A 23,338-nucleotide genomic window follows, 5' to 3' on the forward strand; every position below is an offset into this window, starting at 1 on the left:
AGGAACAACTCTGGGAATTTTTTGGGTGATAGTTCTGATGGAGTGTGCTCTCTAGGAATTGATTACAAGCAATGAAGAGGAGGTGCATGACTCCTACAGTGGACTCAGATCTCCACAGATTGGAATTCCTTCTCAGCAGCTCGTGACATGTGACATTTGCTGCTTTTTTTTTTTTTTTTGGTTTTTCGAGACAGGGTTTCTCTGTAGCTTTGGAGCCTGTCCTGGAACTCGCTTTGTAGACCAGGCTGGCCTTGAATTCACAGAGATCTACTTGCCTCTGCTTCCTGAGTACTGGGATTACAGGTGTGTGCTACCACTGCCCGGCATGACATTTGCTTCTTACCAAATACTCTGGAGAATTCCAGCTCTATGTTTTATGAGAAAACAGGGAGGTTGAAGAAAAGTCATTTTATTTTTTTGTAGTGCCGGGGGTTGAACTCTGGGCTTTTTCTGTGGTGAACAAGCATTCTACCACTGAGCTACTCCACTGTTTCCAAGGATCGCCTGTAGTATAATGGTTTATAATGAATTACGTGAAGAGTTAAATAGTAATTATGAATCTGCTATGAGAAAAATAATCTCATGAAATAATTGCCAAGGCCTTAGTGAGACTAATTTAATTCTCGTTGCTCACTTCTGAGTGACAGCATAGGCCACTTAAGCACCGAGCAATGGGACAGTTACAGCATTGGATGTGCAGTTCAAAGGCACATTTAGAATGCTTTCTTCTTTATCTGAGTCACCACTGTCACACATGAGCCTTCAGCCTCAGCACAGTGTTTCTCCTTGTTGTCCTCAAGCATCTGCTGCTCATTCCTACCTTGGCTGAATTTAAACACGGGTGCTTAATTTAAATACAGCTGACTTGAGTAATGGCGAGGGTGGTGGGGGATACCTGGAGAAATATGCCCGCCCCCATCTATAGTTTACAAAATTCACAGTAGCTGCTGCTGTAGAGTGGACAAAATGATCTCTGGCAAATCTTGAGTTGTTAGCTGATCAAAAGTGAAGCTATGATTTTTTCTTTCCCCTAGAAGTATTTCACTCATAAACAGCTGCCATTTTATTATCTACTATTCAAGAGACAAGTCCCAGTTCTGGTAAAGGAAGGTTGCGAGTTAACGGACCGCATTTCCTCAGGCGGAGCTTCCGCACCACTCACTTGCTAGCTCATCTTTGCTTGGGCTTCTCTACTCTGCAATTTCCTCATCTCTGAAAATGAGAGGTCATGGTTTGGGGCCCTTGCATTCTGTAGTTTTGCTGAGGAAGTGTCCATAGCGTCCATGTGGGGAAAGAGGTCCCCTTACTGCCCAATTTCTGATTCTCTGTGTTTAGGAAGGAACTTTTGAATAGCTAACATCTATGTTAGAAATTTCCACAATTTCTGTTTCCATTAGTCCAGGTTGGGGGGGGGGGGGAGAGAGAGAGAGAGAGAGAGAGAGAGAGAGAGAGAGAGAGAGAGAATGAGAATATGAATGAATGTGTCTCTTTGGCTGAAATTATGGGATCAAATTCAGGACCTCGGGCATGATAAGCTAGCACTATGCCAGTGTGCTACGTTACCAGCCTATTATTTTCTTTTCTAAAACAATTTCTCTCTCTCTCTCTCTCTTTTTTCTTTTCTTTTCTTTTTTTTTTTTTTTTTTTGAGACAGGGTTTCTCTGTGTAGCTTTGTGCCTGTCCTGGAACTCACTCTGTAGCCCAGGTTGGCCTCGAACTCACAGAGATCCGCCTGTCTCTGCCTCCTGCGTGCTGGGATTAAAGGCATGCACTGCTACCACCATCCATCTTCTAAAACATCTTTATAGTGTGGGTCCAAAAGAAATTTATTCTTACTGTTATTTTCAAAGTAGGTAGTTAGGGGAACTTCATTTTTATCTTGTAAAGTTTGGCCTAAACCAGGTGATGACTTAATTTTGTGCTAACATTTTTTTATTTAATATATTGAAGTAAATAAGTCATATCTCTTCTGTTTGGGAACGGGTGGGATTTCCATCCCAGGGGCAGGAGATCAGTGTCTCTGCACTTTCCATGCAGATCTATGATCAACGACAGCAATTCTTGGCTTTGGCTGGTCATGTGGTTTTCTTGCACTTTGTTGGATTGGATTCTACATCAGCGTTATGTTGTTTTGTAGAGAATTGTCCAGATCAAAACCCTCGTCTCAGGAACTGGGATCCAGGACAAGATTCTGCAAAACACATTGTTATCAAGGAGGGGGATATGTTCCGCCTGACCTCAGATGCTACAGTGAATTCTATAGTCATTCAGGATGGAGGTAGGTAACAGTCCCTGTCTGTGGGAGCCCCATGGATGCTCTGTGACGTGGGCATCATTTGCTATTCCTCATATAGAATAGCTGTAGTAGATTTTCGTCAAAAGAAGAAAGACAAAAGACAAAGGATGCACATTTTTTTCTTGTTACTGGGATTAAGTGCTTACAGGAGTGTATTTGGGCTCAGAGCTCCAGAGGGTGCCGTTCACAATGGTGGGGGAGGCCTGGAGACTGGAGTGTCTTTCTCTGAGGACCTTGTAGGTGGTCACATCATGCTGGCAGCCAGGAAACAGCTGGGATTGGAACCAGGGTACCATGGTCCACCGCCAGTGACCCACATCTGCTAGTCAGGATGCAGTTCCAAAGGGTCAAGTAGTATTGTTCCTTGCAGGACTGCTTGTGTTTGGGGATGATAAAGATGGATCCAGAAACATTACCTTGAGGACTCGTTACATCCTGATCCAGGATGGTGGGGCGCTTCATATTGGAGCAGAAAAATGCCGCTATAGATCCAAAGCAACAATTACCTTGTATGGCAAGTCAGATGAAGGTGAAAGTATGCCAACATTTGGCAAAAAGTTTATTGGCGTGGAGGCTGGTGGGATACTGGAGTTACATGGGGCACAGAGGACATCATGGACAATGCTGGCAAGGACTCTGCATTCCTCCGGCTTGCCCTTTGGCTCCTATGCCTTTGAAAAGGACTTTTCCCGGGGCCTTAATGTGAGGGTCATTGACCAAGACACAGCCAGAGTTTTGGAATATGAGAAGTTTGATACCCACGAGTACCACAATGAGAGCCGGCGACTTCAGGAATTTTTGAGAGCTCAGGATCCTGGTCGGATTGTAGCTATTGCTGTTGGAGATTCAGCAGTCAAGAGCCTGTTACCGGGAACGATCCAGATGATCCAGGACCGGTTGGGAAGTAAGCTGATCCAAGGGCTGGGCTACAGGTAGGTAGACCTTGTTCCTCCCTTCCCAGCTCTGTGATAGACTTTGTATCCTGTGAAAGCAGAGAAGGTGGGCAGAGAACCACAGACAGCTGCTGCTGATTTAGCTGGCTACATGCCCCCCCCCCCCAAAGGCCTTTCCTATTGGTGCAGCAGATTGCCTCTTATTTGCACCATGGATTTAACTACTAGATGGGGTACACAAAACAGTCTTGGCTTTGATTTATGAAGCCCTTTGTGAATTGTCTCTAAGGCCAGTGGAAAACACAGAGATGAGGTTCTGAAAAACACTGGGCAGAGTGAAGATAATTTGCTTCTGAAGAGACTTCCTCTTACCATTACCTTCTAAGCATAATAAAACTGAAGATGCTGAGGCCTAGGTTAATTGAGACAACTGAGTAGCTGAGAGATTAGAGCACAGTTCCATGGAAAGCCTGTCATAAAAGCCCTAAGGGTAGGGGTCTGTCTCTCTTTCTCTTTTGGGATCTTTTGCATGCTAATGACTGGAATCCCGTATATGCTGTTTTGATTCCACTTGCTTCATTGGCTCAGTTCTATCGACTTCTGGCATAGGAGAGGCCGCCAAAAGTTGGAGAGCTAAGCTAATCATTCATACAGAAGTTACTGCTACTAATGCTCTACAAATCACCTTTGATTTCCTTATACTTTCTGGAGGCCAAGGGAAGTGACTGGCTCACCATTTAATCAGAAAGAAAGAAGGAAGGAAGGAAGGAAGTGAGGGAGGGAGGAATGGAGGGAGGGAGGGAGGGAGAGAGAGAGAGAGAGAGAGAGAGAGAGAGAGAGAGAGAGAGAGAGAGAAAGAGAGAAAGAAAGAGAAAGAAAGAAAGAAAGAAAGGAAGGAAGGAAGGAGGGAGGGAGGGAGGAAGGAAGGAAGGAAGGAAGGAAGGAAGGAAGGAAGGAAGAAGGAAGAAAGGAAGGGGGAAGAAAAACAAAAAGCCCGGAGTTGTAATTCTACTGAATGTTCTTAGGAACTTTGGGAAATGTCTACAGAAGTGAGGGGCCTCGAAACTGCGCACTGAAATGACCCACTTAGATTCTCCTAGGCACAGTGTTGTCTACAGAAACTCTGGAAGATGATGTTAGTCGGGGAAAGAGGTCTGTTTTCATCTTGACTTACTTCTTACTCACTTTTTCTTATGAGATGTCAAAACACAAGAAGGAAAACCAACAGCCAAAGCGGGCCTGGGGAAATACTAGCAGGCTGCAGAGGCAAGAGGCCTCCAGGACTTGAGGAGTGTGCTGTCTAGGTAGCAGAGAGTGGCTGTCTAGACACAGGCTATCAGGAGCAAAGCCTCAGAGGGTTTAACTCTGATAACACACAAATGGAGAAGTGCTAAAATAAGAAAACACAGCTTAATGGTAGTTTACAAGGCGATCTCATGTAGTCACCGCCCAGGCCAAGAATCAAAACCTTGTCAGCATTATCTCCGACTAGCACTGCTAGGCACTAATCATTCCTTCCTCTCCAAAAATAAGCATTCTCCTGAAGTAGGGAGCATACTGAGGTTTAGGTTAGTCTTCTTCTGAGATTCATGTAAATGGTAGCAGACCAAATAGTTTGTGTCTGGCTATTTTTGTTCACATCATGAGTTCAGTTCATATTGCTGCACATAGGGCTGGCTTTTTTTTTTTTTTAACACATTTATTTATTTGTTTGTTTGTTTATTTATTTATTGTTTTCCAATACAGAGTCTCTCTGTGTAGCTCTGACTCTCCTGGAACTCACTTTATAGACCAGCCTGGCCTTAAACTCACAGAGATCCACCTGCCTCTTCCTCCCAAGGGCTGGGATTAAAGGCGTGCGCCACTATGCCCAGCTTCCCCCATTGTTTATTTTCTATGAATGAGAATACTGCAGTTTGTTTACTGTGGATATCAGTATGACTTTCCAACTTGAACCTACTATCAGATGTGTTTCTGACTGTTTCTTTACCTGTCTCTCTTCTGATGTGCGTGTGTATCCATTCCTATGATGCATAGACCAAGGAGTAGAAACATATTCTTGGCAAAGTTAGATGCCTATTGTAACTTTCAGTAACCATGACAAAATAAAAATCTAAGACATTCACTAACTTAGAAGGAGAGCTTACTTTTGGCTCACAGTTTGAGAGATTTCAGTCCATGGTCACTTGGCCCTGTGGCTTTAGGCCTGTGGCAAGGCAGAGACATCACAATAATGACAGTGGGTAAAGCTGCTTATCCCATGATGCCTAGGATGCAGAGTGAGAAGAGGGGCCCTGGGGTGCATGAAGCCATGCCAGGGCATGTCCCCAGTGACACGTGTACATGTGTTCGTGTGCGTGTGCGTGTGTGTGTGTGTCCATCCCCGTGTATGTGTCTGTGTTCATGTCCATGTCCCCAAAAGGCCCGAAGAGGGTGTCAAACCCCATGGAGCTAGGTTGTGAGCCGCTTCCTATAGGTGCAGGGTACTTAAGGCTGTTCCTCCAGTGCTCTTAACTTCTCTACAGCCCTTACCTGGCCACCCCAACCCCCTCTTCACCATCTCTTAAAGGTTCATCTACACCTGAGTAGCCCCAATGGCTGGAAAACAAGCCTTCAACACGTTGGGCCTTTTGGGGAACACTGAAGATCCAAACCAGAGCACCTCCTTGGTTTCTGGTGTATCGGTGGCCGCAGTGCCGCTTGTGTTCCTCTGTCTCATCCCTGCTTCTGGTCTTGTGTCGCCATTGGCTGCAACTGTCCCGACTTTGCTTCTCCCCTCTACTGAACTGCTCTCTAAATTCCCTTTAAAATATCCCTGCTCATTTAATGGAGAAGTTAGACTGGTGTTCACCAGCCTTCCATGGTATTGACATTATCTCCAGTGGACAGAAGCAGGCACCCTTGAAGATTGTGTGCAGGGCATTGAAATTTCCCACAAGTGGAGGAGGAAGTGGGTGTGTTCTTGAGATAAGGTTAATAGAACAGAACATTGTTTCATAGTTGCTGAAGCAGTTCTGGGCAGGAAAGGGAGCCTCTGACATTCTTCCTCTCCTCTCTGCTGGGAGATTGCTTGAGACGGTCTTTGTTTTATCCTTTCTGCTGTATCAAGGGATAGAAACAGCTCTGACTGGTTCTCAGCCCCTAATCCTCACGGGGCAGCTGCAGGACTTGGAAGGCTGGAGGCTGGCTTTATGCACTTTTTCTCTGAGTATCTAGCCATCTGTCTGGCATAGATTACATTTAGTATTTTTTTTTTCTCAAAGTATGAAGTTCACATTTTTCTTTTCATGTTTGAACCAGGGGGCTTAAGGCAAGTTTCCTGGCTTTTGTTGCTATACATTTTTTCTTTGACTAACTTTGGATACAAGCTGGGGCGAGTCCGTTAAATATTTGTTATTGTGGAAGTCAGATGGCATTTTAAAAACACATTGCTTTCTACAGGTAATCATTTGTAAAACTGAGATTCTGTTGGATAGTAATTCTGTGGCTTTAAGGATGTTTAGAAACTTCAAACTCAGTGATTCTCCACTGTGCCTAAATACACAGACATTAAAAACTGCTAATGCCCAGGGAGTCTTAGATCAGGTTTTCAAAGGGTAGGACAGCAGCCAAAAGAATGATATTTACTGTTGTAAACTGTGACCTCTAAATTAGGGGTGTGTGTGTGTGTGTGTGTGTGTGTGTGTGTGTGTGTGTGTGTACACCTGTGTGTGTACACGTGTATGTATACATGTATAGGCCCTTGAACAACCTTTAGTGTCTTCCTCAATCACTTTCCCCCTCATATTTTGAGACAGGACCTTCCACTGAACCCGGACTTCATAGATTTGCGTAGGGTAACTAGCCAGTAAACTATAGAGACCTGCTTGTGTCTGCCTCCCTAAGAGTAAGATCACAAATGTGTGCCACTGGACCCTGCCTTTTATGAGGTGGTAAGAATCTGAACTTAGGTCTTTATGCTTTTCCAGCAGGTTCTCTACTGACTGAGCCCTCTCTCTAGACCCTAAGTGTTCTCAGGGTTTGGTTAGGAGCATCATTTAGCATTACTGGGAAATTTGCTAGACATGCAGATTCTTTGATCCTCTGATTCTCAGGCCGTGGTGGTAGGGGAGTGGGGCAGTGATCTGATGTAACAGCTCTTCCCTCAAGTCATTCTCATGCTAAGGCTTGAGAGCTACTGTTAACTCAGTGTTGATCTACTTGAATATCCAGGTACCCAGACCTCCAGCATTAACTTGTAAAGCTTCCAGGCCATGAGTTCTATCCCTAGAAATATCATGAAAGTAACCAAACAAAAAATAAAACAAATTGAGAAGTCAGGTGTGATGGCAGTCCCAGCACTTTGGTCATGGAGGCAAGAGGGTCAGGAATTTAAGATCATTCTCCCAACTATGTAATTCAGTGCCAGCATTAGTTACCCAAGACTCTGTCTCAAAAACAAAAACAGCCAGCAAACACTACAAGAGAGCAGATGGCAGTCTTTTTAGGAGATAGCCAGGGATTTATGTCTAGAATGACACATGCTCATGTGTGTGTGTCCAGGAAGGAAGTCCACTAGTAACTGATACCATAGTCATCACTGTTTTACCTGTGAGCGAGCTGGAAAAACAAGTTTTTGAAAATCAGGTGCATTTGCTTCTGTGACATCAGTTACTTCAGCAAAAGCCTAGAAACTGCAGCCTCGTGGGAAAAATGAGAAATGAAACACAGATGTTGAAAACCAGCCTCCCACCATATCCATGTCTGGGGCTTGGGTCATTCCTGTGACAGATGACCAGATGTGCTTGCTGTTTTCCTTATAGGCAAGCTTGGGCTTTAGTCGGTGTCATTGATGGTGGAAGTTCTTCCTGCAATGAATCTGTGAGAAACTATGAAAACCATAGTACTGGCGGGAAGGCCCTGGCTCAAGGAGAATTTTACACCTTGGATGGTCAGAAGTTCTCCGTGACGGCCTACAGTGAATGGATTGAAGGTAGGCAAAGGGGGTTTAAACTCTGTGAGACACAGGTAAGTACTGTGACAGGTGGCTGTAGGGTATTACTCTTCAAACATCAGTGAGTCTTGGCAGGTTTGTCAGCTAGTTGGAGTTGGAGCTGATTTCCCTACTAAACTTAAATCTTGTAGACTCAGGAAGTCTGGACTTGCAACTGATCTATTTTAGTTTCAGCAGCCCTCCTTGGACTGTGATCTTGATCCTGAGTCATAGTGACTAATTAAGTAGTGTGATAGTTGATCTTGGTTGTCAGCTTGATGAGGTCTACAGACACCTGTCTTCTGGTTCTCCCAAAGAAGAAGCTATTCTTGGATGTTTAAATTTTACATGTACTCCTCCTTTCCCTTTCCATTTTTAACATGTTTTCTTTCTTTTTTAACTTATTTTTATTTTATATGCGTTGGTGTTTTGCCCGAGTGTATGTCTGTGTGAGGATGCCAGATCCCCTGGAACTGGAGCTACAGACAGTTGTGAGCTGCCATTGTGGGTGCTGGGAATTGAACTCGGATCCTTTGGAAGAACAGCCAGCGCTCTTAATCACTGAGCTATCTCTCCAGCCCTTAACCTGTTTTCTTAATCAGTTATTTTTAAAAACAAAGATTTTATTTGTTCCTATTTTATGTGTATGTGTGAATGCCTGTATGTATGTGTACCACATGGGTGTGTGCCTGGTACTTGAGGCCAGAGAGGGCATCAGATCTCCTGAATTGGAGTTGTGGGTAGGGTAGTTGTGAGCTGCCATGTGGGTGCCGGGAACTGAACCCAGGTTTTCTACAAGATCAACAAGTGCTTTTAACTGCTGAGCCATCTCTTAGGCTCCTAGAGAGTTATCTTAATTCTTTAATTTTTTTATTGCGTTTATTTATTTATTATGACATGTGTGTGCACAGTGCATGTACAGCATGTGTGTGGAGAAAACAGCTGAGGGTTGGTTCTCTTCTACCATGTGGGACCCAGGGGTCAAACTCAGGTCATCAGGTTTGATGGTGAGTGCTGTTTCCTGCTGAGCCATCTTTCTAGCTAAATTCTCTTCAATGTAAGTTTTTATTTTAATCCCTAAAACCCTTTTCTTTAAACAGCCTCTCACTCTGTAGCCCAGGCTTGCCTATCACTCATTGTATAGCCCAGGCTGCTATAATTTGTTTGACTAATGCTTTGCATTGGGTATTTAGGGAGTGTCTGACTTTGTGGGATTTCTTAATTTCCCTATTTGCTGCCAGGGGCTTTTTTTGCAATAGTTGTGGATTGGCTCCTTCCTGTCTTTGTTTTTTCAATATCTGCCTTTTCCAAGCAGGTGATGTATGAAATGAATGTGAGCTGAGCAAAATTAAGAGGTACTTACTGTATCTGCAGTTACCCAGGTTTTCTCATCTGTGTAGCAACCCAATTAATTTTTTATTAATTCGGACTGTTATTGATAGTGTGCCTGGGATCCCATCTTGGTTCTTTTACTTCCTTTTGATCATAGACATGGGATTCACTTCCTAACCTCAGCCTTCTCATTTGAAGAATGAGGATAAGAGGAGAAACAGTAGATAGGGATGCCACACATATCCAATTTGAAGTTTTAGCATAGCACATTCAGGCCCTGAATGTGGATTGATGGTGCCGCACACATGACTCGGGTTATAATAAAATCTTTTGTGTGATTGTGATTGAACACAATGTTCTATTTTAAAGCAAATAAATGGGGCCTAGAGAGATGGCTCAGTGGTTAGAAGAACCGGTGCTCTTCCAGAAGACCTGTGTTCAGTTCCTGGCACCCACCTGCAATTTAGAACTGTCTGCAATGCCAGTTCCACAGAATCTGACGTGCTCTCTTCTGTTCTATGCGGACACTGCATGCATGTAGTACATAGACATACATGCAGTCAAAACACCCATATACATAAAATAAACATAAATAAAATATTAAAGAGCCAAATAAATGGAATGTCTGAGATGTGACAAGAACTTCTCACATATTGCTTCTAAGCAATGTGGGTTTAAGAGAGGACGTGGTCTCTATGATGGGTGGAGAAGCTGGACCAAGCCCGGCTTCCGGCCTCAATAGCAGTCTCAGACAGAGGTGTTAAGCACCAGCCCTAGCAGTTTGGTCCTGTATGTGTTCAATAGTCCTGTCTCCAGGAAAGTTCCAGGCTGGAGGCGACTGCACCAAGGGTTGAGTCAGTTTCTCCTGCGTGGGGATCTTATTTTCCACATTATATTGGCTGCTCATTACTGAAAGTGGGAACTCCTGACATCTGCCATGGGCTGATGTCCTCAGTGACTCCTGCTTTCCAGAAGGGGTGGAAATTCTCCCTAGGAAGCAGGAGACTGAACTCACTTCCTTTTTTAGACTTCAATGAGAAGTGCCGGGAGGAGATTATCATAGGCAGGATTTTCTTCTCAGCCTAGAAAAAAGTGAGACCTTAACAAACACTAAAGTTTTCCCAAGACCTTTCTGACTTTTATTGTTTTAAGAGAAATAAATTCTAATGACTTTTCAAATCAAAATTTATTTAGTATCGTTATCTTGGAAAAAAAGAGTTGAAATTTAATGTGAAAAAAATTGAATATTTCCTCATTGTTCCTTTTAATGAAGTATTTTATTTTAATAAAATCTTAAATTTGGAGTAATGATTTGTGGTAGGATTTCTGATGATCTTTGTTCTTAAGTTGTCTATTTCTATTTTTGGAAGGATATATTATATGCAAATGAAGACATGTTATAAATAAACATTTCTTGTTTATAACATTTTATTTGTAAACAAATGTTATAAATAAAATTTATTATAATTCCTGGAGTTATTTATCTTAGTAAATGTGAGTCCAAGAAACATACTGAGAATGCACTCCAAGTGCATTGTGTGTGTATGTTTATGCTTGCATAGATGTGTACACATGTGTACTTTGCAGAAAATAGGCAGGGCAGATTCGTCTCTAGTGACAGACTTCAGACTTGGCCAGGTCAGGTTTTATCTGGACAGTTGACTAAGACTGTGAGACTATCCATATTGTTCTTGTTCTTGCCAACATTTCCTGTCTTCTTATTCTCCCAAATCAAGGAGACCTACTCTTCAGTTCATTAGAGTCAGCAATATCTTGCTGGAGATGTTAAGATGATGCTAGAGAAGCATTTATTCAACATGAATCTTTCTTGTCTATTGATTTTTGTAAAGTAGCTATCTTTTATTCTGTTCACATTGCCCTGAGATCAGCTTTTTGCTCATGACATTTTTTAGAATCACAGATATTGTAGGAACAGTAAATGCTTCAACACTGCACTGAATGCAGCAAACCCAAGTGTAAGCTAGAGAGACACTGGATTAGCACTTGAGTTTGTCTCTGCCTGATTAGGAACCAGCATTGACTTTCAAAGGCAATGTTTGGAGAGACCACCTGTCTTAATCACCTTTTTATTGTTATGATAAGCCACCATGGCCAAGGCAACTTTATAGAGGTAAAGCGTTACTCTGGGGCTTACAGTTTCCGGGGGTTAGACTCCATGAGCATCCTGGTGGGAGCGCAGCAGCATGTGGGAGCAATAGCTGAGAGTTCACATCTTGAGACGACCCTGAAGCAGAGAGCCAACTGGTAATGGCATGGGCTTTTGCAATCTCAAAACCCATGACACACCTCCTAATTCTTCCCTGACAGTTCCTCAACTGAGAACCAAGTATTCAGATATATTAGCCATCCTCATTCAAATTTTCATACCACCTATTAGTAGTCAGAAGTTTCCATCATTTACAATACATCATCCTCCAAAGGAGCTAAGATAGATAGGTCACAATTGTGTACTCTAGGTCACAGTGTATCAAACAGGCTATAATTATCCATTTGGCAACCATCAGTAACCTATACTATGAAGAACAAAGAGTGGTGAATACATGAAGGGTTTTACCCTGCTGCCTTCACTGATACCCCTTGCAAAGATGAGAAAGGTATAAAAACTGCCAGTGTTTTCTCAGGCCCAGAGCAGAGGTTACTTCCAGCAAGGATGGTGCGGGAGTCTTTAAAGACTTCTTGTGATCTCAGTTTGAGGTGCTGGGGGACCAAATCCAGGCACAGTTTGTGTGCTAGACTGGCGTTATACTCACTGAGCTTCCTCTCCAGCAATTTTGCAACATTTTATAAATGGGGTAGTGTAGTAGAATATTATTTTAAGGTGTGTTACTTTTGTTTATGTTCTATTTGTTTAACTCTGTGAAGCTGTGTTACTGTGCCTGTGTAAAACACCTGTTGGTCTAATAAAAAAACTAGCCAATAGCAAGGCAGGAGAAAGGATAGGCAGGGCTGGCAGGCAGAGAGAATATATAGGAAGAGAAATCTGGGAGGCTGGAGCAAAGATTTAGGAGCTAGAGAAGGAGGAGGACTCCATGGGCCAGCCACCCAGCTATAAAGCAAGACACGGAATCAGAGTAAGATTTACAGAAGTAAGAGAACAGGAAAAGCCCAGAGGCAAAAGGTAGACAGGATAAGATAAAATAAGAAAAGCTAGCTAGAAATTAAGCCAAGCTAAGGCTGGGCATTCATAAGTAATAATAAGCCTCTGTGTGTGATTTATTTGGGAGCTGGGTGATAGGCCCCCGAAAGAGCAAAAACCTCCAACAACAGGGTAGATAGTAATTTGTTTGGTGAACAAGAGTGGAAACTCCTCCTAGGCAAAGAATGCAGTGTATGTTTGCCCTTCCACTATGTACAACCAAGAGAGAAGTTGGCATTCACGAGGAGGCCAGCCTTTGCTGACTTTGTTGGTGCCTGGACCTTGGACCTTACAGTCTCTAGAACTTGGAAAAATAGATTTCATTGTTTATAAATTTTTAAAAAGAAATGATTAAAGCATGCACAAAGCACAGAAATGAGGCATGTTTTGCAGTTTACTTTCATTCCTAGCACAAAGAGGGTCTGTGTACCAATGTCCTGTCTCTTCTGATGACTTGGACCAAATAAAGCCACTGGCCATTTATTGCAGACCTATTCTGTGTCTGGCCACTTCTGTTCAAGTGTGACGTGTTCCTGGTATATGTGAGTATTTTGGGGGTGGCAGTTTTTGTGCTAAGATGAAGTAAGCAAAGGATGCCAGCACTGAGAATCTTCAGGCTTTTAAAGAAGGTTTACCGATGTAACAATTTGTGTCATGGCTGGTAGTGTATGGGCTCTCTTCCTTCCGGGGGCCAGAATCTATATTTTCTTATTTTTATTATTCAGAGACAAATGATTAGCATATGCTTAGCATTAGGGGAAAATTTATTGAATTGTATTTATTTTAGCTTTTGATTTGTAACTCAGAGACCCATGTTTATTTATTTAAGAAAACACTTCTCTTGATGCCCATTTGTTTGTTTGTTTGTTTGTTTAGGAATATCTCTTTCTGGTTTCCGGGTGGAGATTGCAGATGGAGCGAAGCTTCACCTGTTGGACGATATTAGCAGCTGGGAAGCTGGAGACCGAATTGTGGTTGCTAGCACCGACTATTCCATGTACCAAGCTGAGGAGTTCACTCTGCTCCCGTGCCCGGAGTGCAGCCGTTTTCAGGTCAAAGTTAAAGGTACGGGACTCCTCACTCTACTCTGGAAATACGCTTTCCTTGGCCTCTGATTCCTGCAATCTTTTCTCCTGATCACCCCGTACCAGCGTGGACGTTGATCCTGGTGTGAGTTTATAGAGGGCGGTGTACAGATTGCTGCCTCTATGGGCAGTGTTCCTGCCACTGGTGAGACAGAGCAGGTGATCAGTGCTCCTCTGTCTCCATTTCCTTGTGAAAGGAAAAGATGAGGACTGGGCAAACCGGTTTTCTAAAGCCCATTCCAGTTTCTTACTAATTTTTTTTTTTTGTCAGATAGTAGTAAACTCGCCTAACAACTAATTAACTTTTAACTTTTAATATTAGTCCTTTTTTTTTTTTTTTTTTTTTTTTGTTTTTCAAGACAGGGTTTCTTGTGTAGTCGTGGCTGTCCTGGAAGACTAAGACTGTCACTCTGTAGACCAGGCTGGCCTCCAATTCATAGAGATCCGCCTGCCTCTGCCTCCTGAGTGCTGGGATGCTGGGATTACAGGCATGTACCACCACTACCCAGCATTTAACATTAGCCTTTCTTAAGTGAAGAAATTATTTTTTGAATTCCTACTTGCTTGACTAAAAAAGAAAAGAGATCATTTAAAATGGACTAAGTAAGCTATTTTGATTAGATTTTTATCTCTTACTGTAATTGTGAATAGTCCAGTTTTTGGAAGAGAGCAGCTCTCGAGGAGATTCCTACTGTGAGCTCTGAGTGGAAAGAATGGCTGCTGTCTGCCGGGTGGTGCTCACCCCTACTCATACCTCCGCTCACTGGTCCTGCCCAAAGCCCCTTGGTACGAGTTTCCCTTGTGGGTTTTAGCACACTGTTTCCTTCACATTGCATTCTTGTTTCTGTACTCATGATTACACTGACGCCAACGCCACAAAGCAGAAGCTACAGATGCCCTTCAAGAAGTACTTGCTTGTTTTTGAGTAAAGAATGTTGAAGTTTGAAACTTTTGTGCTTTCAAAAAGAATAAGTAGAATGTTAAGTAAAATTCTTAGTTTAGAGTTGGCATTTCCCCCCCATGTTTGTTCAGTTTTCTACTTTTCCTTCTTTTCATAATACTAGACACATAGGAAAAAAAAAAGGAAATTCCCAAGTTACAGTGATACCATCCATCATCACTATCTGTGGAAAGTCCCACACTCCTTCCTGAAAAACATCAGAGGGAGAAAACAAACTTCTTTGAAATTGCTTGCAAACTTCCAGGAAAGATATCTGTTTAAAGGACAGTAAGCAGGGGGGAAAAGATGGCCATCTCCACTGGCTAGTGTGCAGAAGCTGATCACATACTTTGAGGTAGAAGCACAATGTGACATGCCCTAAGCAAAAGCGTTTATTTCTAAGATGCCCTGGCATTTGGTTCTTCATATGTCCATCGGGTGGCTGCAGAATAAGGGCAGGAACCAGGGAGAAAGGGTTAGGCTAGTCCCACGGCTTTAGTGCTCACTACGGAAGGGCTGAGCTACAGAGGACGGAGCAGCAGCAGGAGTTCTGTCTGGCTTTGGGCGGGCAGTTGGATTGACAGTCTTTAAGATCCCCGCTTCTGGGAGTCTGTCATCCTGAGGTAGTAGATAATGTCTTGTGATTGTCCAATGACAGAGAATGCTTTTCTGGGTGGTTTCACATTATCTTTGTTCTGACGTTGTCCTTCCTTCATGCACATCACCAGAGACCCCCCAGTACCTGCATGTTGGTGAGATCATAGACGGGATAGACATGAGAGCTGAGGTTGGAATCCTCACTCGGAACATAGTGATCCAAGGAGAAATGGAGGACTCATGCTATGCTGAAAATCAATGCCAGTTCTTCGAATATGACACCTTTGGAGGACATGTGATGGTGGGCAAAAGGATTTGATGACTTCTTTGAAACCTAGTAGCTAAGTACCAAGAAATTTTCAAGTTGCTAAGGAATTTTGAGTGGTGGAGTTAGGTAGATGGTGTGTGTGTGTGTGTGTATGTATGTGTGTGTGTGTTATTCATATATATGGATATTAAAGACATTATAATTCTTTTTTAAATATTAGAAAATGTTTAAAAACAAAACCAAATAAACATAAAAGGGAGCAAAGTGTGATTGTATATACCTGTAATCTCAGAACTTGGGAGGCTGAACCAGGAGCATCAAGAAGTTCAAAGCTAGCTTCGGCTACTATATTGGACTGGACTGTGTGAGACCCTGTTTCTCTCTGTCTGTCTCTCTGCCTGTCTCTTTCTCTCTGACACACACACACACACACACACACACACACACACTCACACAAATGAATAAATAAGAAGAAAGTTGTGCCTTTAGGTAGCCTGGACTGTAGTTCATCCATTAAGAATTATTCTGTGAAGAATTATCAACTCTATGCATCAGGAAGAACCCAGTCACACAGAGAATACCATGATGATCTTGATCCCATGCCTGCAATTTCTCAGAATCTCTTGGCCTCTTAAGAACCAGATACTACTAAAGGACTGACATTACTAATATGCACAATCAAAATCTGGTTCTGTAAAAGTTATTGAGTGCAGATTTTTATTCTGGAGAAATACCATGTGGTAGATGGTATTCTGTGTGCCCAGTTGTTGGGTCTGATCCACATTTGGCTGTGCGTGTCTGAGCTCTCTTTCTGTGTTGGGTGGTCTTTGGTTATTAGCTTTGCTTCTGAATCTATGGCTTCAGAAATGCTGGTGCAGTGTTACTGCTGTATTTTTAGTTATGTGATTGGAATACCCAGTGCTTGAGGAGTGCTCCAACTTTGTATCATGGGGGAGTTTTTTCCCATATGGGAATTTTTAAGAGAGTTTTCACAAACTGAATACTGGTACAGATTTAGAAATTTAGTAGCTATCCAGCTATGGTGGAGAATATAGAGATGAAAGAAAATAAGACTCTGAATGACCAAAATAGAGACAGCCTCTGGTCTAATTTAATGATTATCTTGGCATCATTATGAGTGCACTTAGCAGTCACCATATACTGAAGTTAGAACTTTGATCTCTTTCACTGTGGAGGATGTTCTATGGTTATGGGGCTGAAGTACGTCTTTAGATTTTGAGCTGTTTAGTTCAGCAGTGGCTTTCTAATGTTGCAGCCTTACTGACACTGTTGAGTCTTCCGTGTACTTGAACAGAATACACAGGTAGGTGTAGTGGTGTGCTCCTGTCATCCCAGGGCTTGCTAGGTAGGCTAAGGGAGAAGAATTCTTGTAAGGATGATGATGAGGCCAGCCTGAGCTACATATTGAATGCCAGGACTACATAGCTAGGCCTTGTCTGAGGAATGAAACCCAGCTCTACCCCAAAACTCTATCCTACCCTGTCCCATCCCTAGCCCCAGAAAGCAGTTTGTGATTTTCCTTGTTTCAGTTTTCCTTCTTTCTGATTAGAACTTAGTTCCATGGCTCTTTCAAACATGCACCTGTATAAAGAAGCGGTTACTATTGTGTCCCTTTCACAGCACTGGGAATCAAACTGGAGGCCTTCCTCACACAAGGCAATCAAACACTACTGCTGAGCTACATCCCTAGCCCCTAAAGTACTGAGTTATTAAGTGAGGCTCTGGTAAAATACAAAAGGAAAAGAAATATACTTATTTTATTTTATTGGTGTACGTATGTTTGTGTGGGGGTGCAGGTGTGTGTGTGTGTGTGTGTGTGTGTGTGTGTGTGTGTGTGTGTGTGTTACATGTATGTAGAGATCAGAAGTCAGCGTTGAGGGGTTGTCTGTCCCTCAGGAGTTGTCCACCTTGATTTTGAGACAAGGTCTCATTGGGACCTGGGAATCACCAGTTAGGCTAGAGTGGCTGACCAGCAAGCCCCATGAATCTGCCCGTATCTGCAAACAGTTACCTCTGGTCCTTAGCTCTTTACATGGGGCTGGAGATTGGACTCAAGCCCTTACGTTTGCATAGCAGACCGTCTGCCAACAGATCCATCTTCCCACCCCTCAAAATGTAAGATCTCTGTAGACATCTTCTGTTTCAATAACATATATGCATACTTCTTGCTTCTTTCCTGTCCTGAAAATGATTCCACTTGATTTGGAATACTTTGCCTTGTAGATAGAGAAGAATTTTACTTCCGTCCATCTTTCTTATGTGGAATTAAAACACATGGGCCAGCAGCACCTGGGACGTTACCCTGTACATTTTCACCTGTGCGGAGATGTAGATGCTAAAGGAGGGTACAGACAGCCAGCGTCTGTTGATGGCCTGTCGATTCATCATAGTTTTTCAAGGTGCATCACTGTGCACGGGACCAGTGGCTTGCTGGTAAGTAGCCTCACATTGTGCTGACATGCAATCGTTGTTATTGCCATGTTAGCTCTCCTTGACTCTCAGGATTCCTCCATTTTACACAAGTAAATTGTTTGACCACATGCTGTGCTTCAGCCTGCCCTTACTGGAGATTCTGTCTTTCGGTCTACAGAAGCCTCCTCTTTTTGTTAATCACCTAAATTGTCTTATACGATCACTTTTTACAGAAGCCCCAAGCAGTCTGTGTCCAATGACATTATGCACCTACTTTTCTGCAGATCAAAGACACCATTGGATTCGACACATTAGGTCATTGCTTCTTTTTGGAAGATGGTGTTGAACAGAGAAATATTTTGTTCCATAACCTGGGGCTTCTTACCAAGCCAGGAACTCTCCTCCCCACGGACAGGAACAGCTCCATGTGCACCATCATACGTGATGGAGTGTTTGGAAACTACATTCCTGTGCCTACCACAGACTGTATGTGAGTAATTAGTGGACAGGGAGTTGTGTGGTGGTCAAGGCCTTTGACTTTTGGGAAGATTTTAGTGGAGAGGGTTTTTGGTGAAGAATTCTTCAGTCACCTTCAACAATGCCTTGCAGGGCCGTTTCAACTTTCTGGATTGCTCACCCCAACAACCATCTGATCAATAATGCAGCTGCAGGCTCCCAGGTAAATCACACTCTTTTGGGTATCTTCATGCTTGTGGCTGCTCCGGCTCTTATATGGGTGTGATGTTTGTGGTGAGAGCCCAGTACTGTTTCCTGGTGCTGCTTGTCTGACTGAGAGCAAGCCAACTGGGGTGGTCCTGCCAATTCTCTAAATCCTTGGCAGTTAGGAACTTCTGTCTAGAGACAGAGGTGAGCTGGCCTCTAGGGGAATGCCATCTCCAGGATGGATTGGTAGTGTGTCATATGTGACCTTTATGGCTTCTTGCGTTTACATCTTTGGTGAACAAGCAATAAATCACTTCCAACTCTAGAGCTACACACTGTATGGGAATGAGTCAGTGTGTAGAATACGGTGCCATTCTGGCCAACGTACATATCTTTTTGGTAAATGTAGGGGTTAGTTACATTTAGGAACATCTTGATAAAGCAGCTAAAATCTTAGCTGATTTGTTTAAGACAGACAAATAGGCACATATATACAATGTCTAGGAGAGAAAAAAACATTATTTTTAAATGGTAGAAATTGTCCTGTGGATAAACATGGGATAAGTTATCCTTATAGTTGAGTGTAGTTCAAAACTACTGATTTATATGAATGAATTTTTAACGAAACTATTAAAACTGTAACTGGGCTGAAAATTACAGTGTAGGTCTGTGAACATCCTGTAACATGTAAATGTCCATATGTATACATCACAGTTCAACATGTTGAAAAGGACAGAAACGTGGAACATCATTTCTGAGACATGTAGGAGGGGAACTGAAGAGAGCATTTCCTTGAGCAAACCAGGATGCAGGCATCACTGTGTAACCACTGTACCCACACCTGTGATGTCCTTAAAACATAAAATGGAACTTGAAGGACTCTGACATCTGAAGATTGTCTTTTGACTGGGCAGACACTGGACATTTGATGATTTCATATTTCCACTCATTCGTTCTCCATCAAGTATCTGAGGAGCTTGTGTGAGTCTGTGCTCAGCATTTCTTATTGGAAAGTTAGGCCAGAGAGGCAAGCCTGCAGCCTGGCCTGCTTTAAGTCAGCAGCCAGAGAGCTGCTTCCTCTTATCTTTGCCAGCAGCTAGGACCACAGAGGAGAGCAGTTGTGGAATAGCCCATAAAGAGCCTGGGGCAAGGCTGTGAGACGCCCTCCGGAGCTTGAGCTAGAATAATGAACATGTCTCATGCATGTTCTTCTGATCATTCTTGAATTTTTTATCTTCTCTCTAGAAAAATTGCTTCAGATAGCATTTATCAGGGCCTTCTGTTCCCAGAGTAGGCGAAACCATTTCATTACACCTTTTCCAAAGCGGTCATTACCTGTTTAGACATGACAGTGCCTAACAGTGAACAGCTGCTGTGTGCCTGTACATCCCTCATCCCCCAAACCCATGGCGTCTTGGGAGGGCTAGCTTTGCCCTCCGCTTGCAGGGGCGTAGTCTCAAGCCTCTTCTCCAGCCCTGTTATATTTTCTTCAGCTGTCTGAATTGCATCCAAAATGTTGAGGTGAGCAACGGTTTTTTCATAATAGTTTATTTTATTAAGACCCACTTGTAAACTTCGATCATGGAAAAATGTTGACATTATAGTCATTTGGGTGTGTAGATATATATACTTAACACATTTGTGTTTCCTCTGTGTCCCTAAAGGACTTCAGTAACAACCAACAGGATACTACATATGTCATATTTTAATTCTCTTCATTCATACATATTTTAATTCTCTTTCCCCTCCTTTGCCCCCGTTAGATTGTTAATTACTTGACAATAGTCTTACTATATATACATAAGCACTTAGTGGGCACTAAATAAACACGTGCTGAATTTGAACCAATATCTTTTTATGCTGTATGTTTAATTAAAAAAGCTGTTTTATCAATGTTCCAGAGTGTGAATTTATCCTTCACTTTGAGCTAATTATTAATTCAGTTATAAAATAAAAAAAAATGGGAATGGAGTTAATAAGAGCTTTTATTTCTGTTTTCATGTCTCACTTTATGTCAGAAACTTTTAAACTGTTCTCCTGTTAGGGCCAGTAGTCCTTCAGTAAAACAGACAGGGTCCACACTGAGAGACAGCACCCTGATTCATACATGTGGCGTTTTCTCCCCCACGTTGGCACAAACTTGCCCGAGAACAGGAAGGGCATTGGAGTTGTTTGAAAGAAGCCAGTGAGCTCTGTCTGCCAGCAGACAGTTGTTTAATAGGCATGACTCATCTATTGATCAGGTTTGGAGGTAAACATGAAAAACCACATTGCTCAAAGGCTCTGCTGTCCCAGGCATCCAGAAGGCAAGCAGAGTTCTCCATCTGCATAACATTGTAGACATGGAATGATGGGAAAGCTGGATTTGAGTCCTTGCCAACTACATCTTTTGTCCAATCCTGCAAGTAAAACTGTATTTGCTTTGAAAAATAACCAGATATAACTGCTTGGGGGTTGCTATATAATGTGGGCAACTTTTTGCACTCAATTCTGAAAACAATGGAAAACATTTGTTACAGAGTATTTTATGAGGCTGTTTCACATGGTGGCTTCATAAAAACTGAGGCTTTACATGCATGAAAGGACAATGTTGTATATTCAGAATCCAGATATAATACAAATATGTGTATAGATGACATGAAACGGGGACTGTAGGGGTCAGGAGGAAGTCTATTATGGGAGGGGGGATGGGGACGAGGAAGGGATGCAAGGAGGAAAGAGAAATATCACATTATTTTCTTCATAGAAAGAATCTGGATTGTACATACGTATGTGTGTGTCTGTGTATATAATATCTAAGCAGAGAGGAGGGGGAACTTGAGGGAGGGCCAGAGGTGGATGGGATGCATATGAGCGAGGCATAGTGATCCATGCGTATGAAAATGTCATAACAAAACCTGTTATTTTATACATTTAAAAAAATTTTAGAGATAGTGTTTTTAATGACCTTGCCCTTTCATTTGTAGGATGCTGGAATATGGTATCTATTCCACAAGGAACCCACTGGGGAATCCAGTGGGATGCAGCTCCTGGAGAAACCAGAACTCACTCCACTGGGAATATTTTATAACAACAGGGTCCATTCAAATTTTAAGGTAGGCCTCTGGCTTTTGAAGTTGTGGGATGCACAGGGTAAACCCACTGCTGCAATCAGGTCTTCCTCTTCCTGCTTCCTGTGACAGAGTGGTACAGATGGAGGAATTTATGATGAGCAGATGCTCACTTGGCTCAGGGTTCTGGTGGCTGGGATTCCTAACCTAGGGCCAACATCTGGTAAGGGCTAGTCTAGTCACATCCTCCCAAGACACAGCACACACTTGCATATATAATCTGTGTAAATCTATCGTAGACTCGCTGGTCAGTCCTCCTCTCTTGTCCCTTGCTGTCCGCCTGCCCATCTGCCCTCTTTCTCACCTTCCTGTCTTCAGTGTCGGGTTTCTGGGATCGCACATGTTAGAGGATACATATCTGGAGCTTGGGGCCCCTGCTTTGCTTCCCTACTTCTCTCCACAGTGCTCGTTGGGTGCCTTTTGGCCATTTACTGCTACCAAGTATTGACATGGTGAAATACCATGTAAGAACACTACACTTCATTGAAGTCACCTAAAGGTCTTCCAGAAAGTCCAGTTTCTGTGGTATTTATTGGTCACCCCTCCCTTCCATCATGATGAATATCCATGATTCATTTCCTGCTCACAGGTCACTTTAATCTTTTTTATTGTGTATGTAATCATTAGATCTTTTGCTGTGACATGAGTCGTATCAGAGTTCAACAAACCTTTCCATGTATGACCATCAGAGGATGCTCTAAAACATATCTCAGTGCTGGGGTTAGAGATGGTTTAGTAGGTAAGATGCTTCTTGTGCAAGCATGCGGACCAGAGGTAGGATCCAAGCACCTGTGCAAAGGGCTGGATGTGGCTGTGTGCCCTGTAGTCCCAGAGCTGTTGCAAGCAGAGACAAGAGGACGTCTGGGGCTTGCTGGCTACCAGCCTGGTTCAGCAAAAATCCTGTCTCAAAAGAATAAGGTGAGGAATGATAGACAGGACAGCTGATCTCCATACATAATTTGATTAAATTGCTGTCAATCCACGGAATCAGCTTAATGATCAAAGGAATTTATTTAGGGGTTAACTCACAAGACAGAAATAAGGGGCTGTAGCAGAATCCTGGAAGGGTGAGGCATGGTCCAAGCTGTTCTCTGGCAACCTCTGCCCTGGTCTGTCTCAGCATCCAAAATCCACAAGGTAGAGAGAGCGCATATGTGCATCCCAGGTCTTAAGGGTCCCTGGTGGCTACGCCCCAGAGGCAGCTACCTACTGCCTAACTAGGGGCAGTGCTTCAGGGCATGGCACAAACCACCCACTACACATACACGTGCACACAGGTTCACCCCCCCACACACACACACACATGTGCACATACAACACTCCAACACCCAAACCTAAGTGTTAGGAGAAGCTTTGGGTGACTTAAAGAAGTGAGATTACTGTGAGAAGAAGCTGTGAGATGGGCAGCTGACTAAGGCTAATATTTGGAAAGTAGCATTTCAGAGGGGAAAAAAAATCTTTAATTTTTAAAAGTTACATTTGTGATATGAAAACTCTAATTCTTAGCGTCATATTAATTATAATTATATATATTAATTATAGGAGTAGTAAATCTGAGCATTGAATTAGGTTTTAATTTGTTGAACTTGGGA

At 42.8% G+C, this 23,338-nt stretch overlaps 1 protein-coding gene across 2 annotated transcripts in view; it reads left to right on the plus strand.

Moving 5' to 3' along the window:
* The window catches only part of Cemip2 (cell migration inducing hyaluronidase 2), an 82,742-nt gene that overhangs the window by 18,242 nt on the left and 41,162 nt on the right, over positions 1-23,338 (plus strand). For both annotated transcript variants that reach the window (XM_036207518.1, XM_036207526.1), the window contains exons 3-11: positions 2,138-2,278; positions 2,667-3,228; positions 7,992-8,161; positions 13,527-13,715; positions 15,404-15,573; positions 17,785-17,994; positions 18,258-18,463; positions 18,583-18,652; positions 21,603-21,731. In XM_036207518.1, the coding sequence (XP_036063411.1) occupies positions 2,138-2,278; positions 2,667-3,228; positions 7,992-8,161; positions 13,527-13,715; positions 15,404-15,573; positions 17,785-17,994; positions 18,258-18,463; positions 18,583-18,652; positions 21,603-21,731 (1,847 nt within the window). The remainder of the gene's footprint in view (positions 1-2,137; positions 2,279-2,666; positions 3,229-7,991; positions 8,162-13,526; positions 13,716-15,403; positions 15,574-17,784; positions 17,995-18,257; positions 18,464-18,582; positions 18,653-21,602; positions 21,732-23,338) is intronic.

The sequence above is a fragment of the Onychomys torridus genome, chromosome 1 (genome assembly GCF_903995425.1).
Source record: "Onychomys torridus chromosome 1, mOncTor1.1, whole genome shotgun sequence".
Lineage (NCBI taxonomy): Eukaryota > Metazoa > Chordata > Mammalia > Rodentia > Cricetidae > Onychomys > Onychomys torridus.